This window comes from Calidris pugnax, unplaced genomic scaffold, assembly GCF_001431845.1.
Source record: "Calidris pugnax isolate Ruff unplaced genomic scaffold, ASM143184v1 scaffold34, whole genome shotgun sequence".
In the NCBI taxonomy this organism is placed as follows: domain Eukaryota; kingdom Metazoa; phylum Chordata; class Aves; order Charadriiformes; family Scolopacidae; genus Calidris; species Calidris pugnax.
The window spans coordinates 1,973,311-1,979,310 of NW_015090771.1; the positions used below are offsets into that span (position 1 = coordinate 1,973,311).

General features: G+C 42.8%; 2 protein-coding genes across 3 annotated transcripts in view; both read left to right on the top strand.

Moving 5' to 3' along the window:
- MTTP (microsomal triglyceride transfer protein) overlaps positions 1-5,975 on the top strand; it is a 30,820-nt gene extending 24,845 nt beyond the window's left edge. The window contains exons 16-18 of one of the 2 annotated variants that reach the window (XM_014940460.1): positions 2,428-2,552; positions 3,665-3,835; positions 4,740-5,147. In XM_014940460.1, coding sequence (XP_014795946.1) covers positions 2,428-2,552; positions 3,665-3,835; positions 4,740-4,908 — 465 coding nt within the window. In that variant the 3' untranslated portion in view covers positions 4,909-5,147. Of the gene's footprint in view, positions 1-2,427; positions 2,553-3,664; positions 3,836-4,739 lie in introns of both variants that reach the window. The other variant, XM_014940450.1, reaches the window with a different exon arrangement.
- Positions 5,343-6,000, top strand: part of LOC106887026 (microsomal triglyceride transfer protein large subunit-like) — a 15,045-nt gene continuing 14,387 nt past the window's right edge. Inside the window, exon 1 of the mRNA XM_014940377.1 lies at positions 5,343-5,369. Within this exon, the coding sequence (XP_014795863.1) occupies positions 5,343-5,369 (27 nt within the window). The remainder of the gene's footprint in view (positions 5,370-6,000) is intronic.

Below are 6,000 nucleotides of genomic sequence, written 5' to 3' on the forward strand. Positions count from 1 at the left end.
CTGTAGCACCTTTTCTCACATAACTCCACAAAGTGAAGTCAGAGTGTATTTTACAGCCAGCGCCAGTTCTCACAGTGTTGTCTGAGGGCTAAGAATAACCATCCAGAAGTTGTAATTCCCTCTATAAAATAAACAGCTCTCATAAAACTGTTTTTGAGACTCCTAAGTCACCTGCATTGAAGTTCAGTAGTGTTAATATTGCTCCTAGGCAACACACACCTGCCAGAAGCACAGAGAAATTAAATACTGTATTAATAGGTCAGAGAAATGGTTTGAAAGCCAGACCCTAGTGGAAGATAGCCAGTTCCTAAAGAAGTGCCTGTTTCAGCCACCTCTGCATTGCATTACAGTAGCACTGTCAGTGCAGTACATAAAGAAATGCTTTTTGTATTGAAAGGTAGCATGTCTCAGCATTTTAAACAGTAACAAACTGCCAATTCTGATCTTTTGGATCATGGTTTCCACTGCAAGTGACATGCAAAGCTTAAAATAGGAAGGGAAAGGAAGATACTGCTCCTGAGAAAGCCGGGTCCCTGTGATTTACACCTCCCATCAGCCTGGATTGGATTTGCACATGAGGCGAAGGACAGGACTGAGCTCTAAATAAGGAAATAGATGAGCTAGTAAAACACAAGACAAGTGCCCCTTAGCTTCTCTGCTGACTCCAGTGACAAACCTGGCTTCATTCTAGGTAGCCTTTAAAACCTTAAACTCTGCAGCCATTGCAAACCAAGCTTACTCTAATATTCCTGGGTGCAATTTGACAATGCATCTAAAAATATCTGCTCCTCTAGTTGTGTGTATGTGTCTCCGCCAGAATGTATACTGTTACCTCCTTGCTGGTTAACTGCTACCCACCAACTCGGGCCCAACTTAAAACAAAGTAAAATAACGTAAAACAAGCTTTCTTTCCACACCTAAACAGATCAACAAGTAAAGTATTCCTTGCTCCATTGTAGTCAGTAGAAAATCTCCCTTTGACTTCTGAAACACCACAATTCCAACCTGTGATTTTTAACTTGCATGAAAATAGGAAATCAGAGGACAATATGACCACCCTTGCTGCGGGCATGCCAGATTTATGAGCCACAGCCAGCCCACTTCATTCTTACATTAAATCTCAAGCCCACCTCAGCAGTAGCTGACTGCCAAGTTGGTTCTGCCAAAGGAATTGTTTCAGGGATTGTTTATTTACCCTAAAAGGTGAAGTAACCATATACAGCCACCATATTTATCCAAGTCCTCGATTACAGCAGGAAACTCAGGGAAACTTTAATGCTCTGAATAAAAACCTCCCCCAACGTTGCTCTGTGCTGTAGGCATTAGGAAGCCAGATTGTCTCTGCTTGCTTCTTTCTTGAAACTTGGGAAGGCATTAGCTGGAACCACTGGGCTAATTGAGTAGCTAGGAAGAGAAGAGAGACTTTTAAAGTGCCTGGAAATCAAAAAGGGGGAGGAAATGGAGTGTCCACACATCCTACAAATGCCTGCAGCGCTACAGGGGCTGAGAATACCACAGGCACAGAAACCTGGAAGGAGGGAAAAAGCCAGCTGGGATAGAGGAGAAAATGTCCTGTATGCAGCTTATATGATAAAAATAAACTTTTCCCAAATTAATGGTTCTTTTAAAACAGTGAATTAGTCACTAGTTCTTAGGGAAGCAGGACAACTGTATAAAGTGAGTTAGATTGCCAAGCTCAGTGAACCTTAAAATCTTGGCCGTGTGTCAAAACTTAAAAGTAATGAGCTCCCATGACCCTGAGCAATATTATCACTTCCGAAACAGACTCCACGCGATGGGTTTCCAGTCCAGCCATAGAGATTTCAAGAAGCCACGAGTACACTTGATGGAAAATGCATTAAATGCAAATTCACAGTGGGAATTAAGGTGCATTAGCTTAGGAGTTTGGCCACCCAGCCACTGCAGATGTAATTCCTGGCAACGGGCGGGTTCGGAGCCACGACACACGGCACGACTGCTTGCAGCACCTTGGTGTGCTTTGCTTTGCAGCCTTTGGGTGTGCTGAAGAAGCCACACCACTCTCCACCATCACTGGGGCTCCAGTCAGGAGTTTAATCTGATTTAGTTGAGTGCCAGCAGAGCCTCTGTGAGGTTTGTGTGGTAGCTCTTGGAGGCAGAGGCCACGACATTCCTTGCCGTGATACTCCTTGCAGAAATTATACCAGCTGGCATATAAGGGAGAGGGGAGGGATACAAGGCATCCCACTTTAGCATACCCACTTCATCCCAGTTTCTAGGGAGTGAAGTACATCAGGGGTGTTTTGTCCACCCTTTCAGAAAAGCCACCTATTCCTTATTGTTCCTGCAAAACGACAAGTGGCACGATCACGGTAGAGAAGGGAGTAAGGAAACCACTGAGCTCTGCAGTCACTAACGGGGGTTACCTCTGCTTTCTGGTGGCTCCAGGAGATTCAGCTGCAGTCCGGGCCGAGGGCCAGCACGGAGTTCCTGGGCGGCCTGGCCATCGACATCTCTGGAGGGATGGAGTTCAGCCTGTGGTACAGAGAATCCAAAACCAACGTCAAGAACCGGTGAGATACTCCCAGCGCGTGATAGAGCCATAGAGAGCTGACTCTTGAACCCCAGTAGTCCCAATCAGAAAAAATTAAATATAAAAGACCTTGCAGATGAGTTAAATAATACCCACTTCATCCCAGTTTCTAGGGAGTGAAGTACATCAGGGGTGTTTTGTCCACCCTTTCAGAAAAGCCACCTATTCCTTATTGTTCCTGCAAAACGACAAGTGGCACGATCACGGTAGAGAAGGGAGTAAGGAAACCACTGAGCTCTGCAGTCACTAACGGGGGTTACCTCTGCTTTCTGGTGGCTCCAGGAGATTCAGCTGCAGTCCGGGCCGAGGGCCAGCACGGAGTTCCTGGGCGGCCTGGCCATCGACATCTCTGGAGGGATGGAGTTCAGCCTGTGGTACAGAGAATCCAAAACCAACGTCAAGAACCGGTGAGATACTCCCAGCGCGTGATAGAGCCATAGAGAGCTGACTCTTGAACCCCAGTAGTCCCAATCAGAAAAAATTAAATATAAAAGACCTTGCAGATGAGTTAAATACCTTACATGCATGGGAGAACACTTGTACTTCTTTCCTTCTGGGTAATACCAGTTCCCACTGGTCTCATCTGAATTTATATATCTCTTCCTGAATAACAGGCTTCTTTGAGGGCAGTTGATTTGTATGGGTGGTAGGACTGTTTGCCATTTAATTTCCTTTTTCTTAACGTGTTTTGAATTAATTGTAACATCTGAATTTATTAAATACCTTACGTGCATGGGAGAACACTTGTACTTCTTTCCTCCTGGGTAATACCAGTTGCCACTGGTCTCATCTGAATTTATATATCTCTTCCTGAACAACAGGCTTCTTTGAGGGCAGTTGATTTGTATGGGTGGTAGGACTGTTTGCAATTTAATTTCCTCTTTCGTAATGTGTTTTGAATTAATTGTAACATCTGAATTTTTCTGGGTAATACCAGTTCCCACTGGTCTCATCTGAATTTATATATCTCTTCCTGAATAACAGGCTTCTTTGAGGGCAGTTGATTTGTATGGGTGGTAGGACTGTTTGCCATTTAATTTCCTTTTTCTTAACGTGTTTTGAATTAATTGTAACATCTGAATTTATTTGCAGGATAGCCATGTTTATAGCTGGTAACACCGAGGTGGATTCCTTCTTTATGAAAACTGGTATGGAAACCACTTTGGAAGTAGAAACGGCCTTAGACTTCATCTCCACAGTGCAGTTTTCACAGTACCCGTTTTTGGTCTGTATGCAGATGGACAAAGTCGAGTCTCCGTTCAGGTAAGATCTAAGAGCACACAATTTCTGAGGTGTCCTTCCAGCCAGCTGCTGAATCTGGAGCTTTTGGTGTTCACAGCCACTAGAAATTAACAACAGAGGCCACATTTCAGCCTAACACTGTCAGGTGCAGCAGAGACTCTTACACACACCAGTCCCTCTGCTAACCCATGCTTCCCAGTCTCTCACCCCTGAGATTCAGAAAGGACTTTTTGAAGATCACAACTTGCTCTGCATGTGCATTTTAGTCTAATTTTCTAATATGGTTTTGCAAGTAAACTGACTGAAGTGACAGGACATTGGTCCCCTTGTGCACGATCAGTTCTGATGGTGACCTGAAACTCTTCCAGCAGTAGTTCTTTATCACACTGTTGAGAGAGTAAGTGCATTACCATCAACTAGCTGAAATGGAAAGTTTTCTTCATCATCTGCTATTTACTAGTGTCAACAAAAGGACCTGGTGTGTTAAGCTCTTGCAACCCTTGTGTTCTATCATGTTTTATTAAGGCACCAACTTTCCTGAAAACTAAACAACTGCGCAATAGGGTAAAAAAGATGCTTTCCAGTAGCCAATTGCATTGCTGTGTGAGAAGCTGAGTTTACTAATCTCTCCTAATCCCGATTTGCTAAGACCTAAGGGTGATAACATTTGCAGAGCCCGTGCCAGATTTCCATTCAGGCTTTTCTGATCCAATAGATGGAAAGCCTGAGAGGAATTAAAGAGCTCAAGGATCTCCAGGGAATCCTAAAAAACCAGTATCTGTTATTCTGCGGATATTAAAACATCTTCTGATTATACTTGCACATTGTGGAAGTGCAATCTCCTCTGTATGTCAAGTGTTTAGCTTCACATACAGGGTACAGATTTTGCATAAATGTGCTAATGCACCATGTTCTGTCTTCACAGGCGTTACGTGACCAAGTATGAAAGCCTCCCGTCTGGCAGGCGGTACACTGCAAAGAGAGGGAAGGCAGAACTGTTGGCAGGGAATGAATTCCCTCTCCACCAAGAAAACTCCAACATGTGCAGGAAAGTTTTCGGCGCAAAGTCCGATTCCTCCAGCGGCTGGTTTTGAAGCGAGCACCTGAGCTTTTGCTTCCCTGAATCCGTGGCTCCCTCACTGACTTAGGCTTGCACGTACCCTACCAACTCGGAGCTTGATCTTGCACTTCTGCAGTTAATGGGAAATTTGCCATTGATTTCAACAGGCCAGGATCAAACTCTCAGTGCGTGCACAGTGTTTACATATTAACCTATATTTAAGACTTTTGTAAAAAGAAAAAAGCTAAGGCAAATAAAGTCCGATTTGGTAGTATTCCATGCACTCCCTTAAGGGTGGTGCTAGTTCTTTCTTTTTACTTTTTCATGCCAAAACCAAAAATAACCCCTCATTTTTATTTCTTGGGGAATACAGAAGTCCATGTCTCTGACATGCAGTAAGAACAATTATGATATGTAAAGAACAATTATTTATGGGTATATTTTAAAGTATTTAGGTGTTTTAGGCCTATGACCAATCCTCATTCAAATATTCAAGTACAATTAACATCTTAACGGGACCATGAATTCCTGCTTACTCAGTATTGCCTGTTTACAAAGAAGCAGGTTTTGTTTTATATGATTTTAAAGGATTTTCCCTTTTTTTAAAGCAGACAGAGCCTGATTGTTATTATTATTTATCTTTTGGGGTTTTTTATTAGCTGCTGTAGTTAAATACAATTGATTAAAAATGTGGGGTCACATTTCCAGAAATACTTACAGTTGCCTTAATTCTGTTCCCGTTGAAATCAATGGTATAATTTCCATAGTTATCACCAGGAGCAGAGTTAAGCCAACACCGGTTGCTCTTCAAGGTTGCCTCCCAAAAATTTGTACCCCTGTGTTCAATCAAGGCAGTTGTATTTCAAAAAGGAGCACCCACTAAGGCAATTCTGAACTATGATGAAGGAAAAAGTGCTGAAAGAAATCCGTTTTGAATGCACAGTCTCGCAAAGCCTGTGCAGAGCCAGAACATTTTCATCTAGGTAAGTTAGGCTCATATTTCAATGCCAAAAAGTAATCACTACTCATACAAGTCCTCCAATTAAAATGACTTACACCTTTTTGCTTGTTCAAGAGGTGTCTTCACAGGAACTGTGTAAAAAAAAAAAAAAAAAACACACAAAAA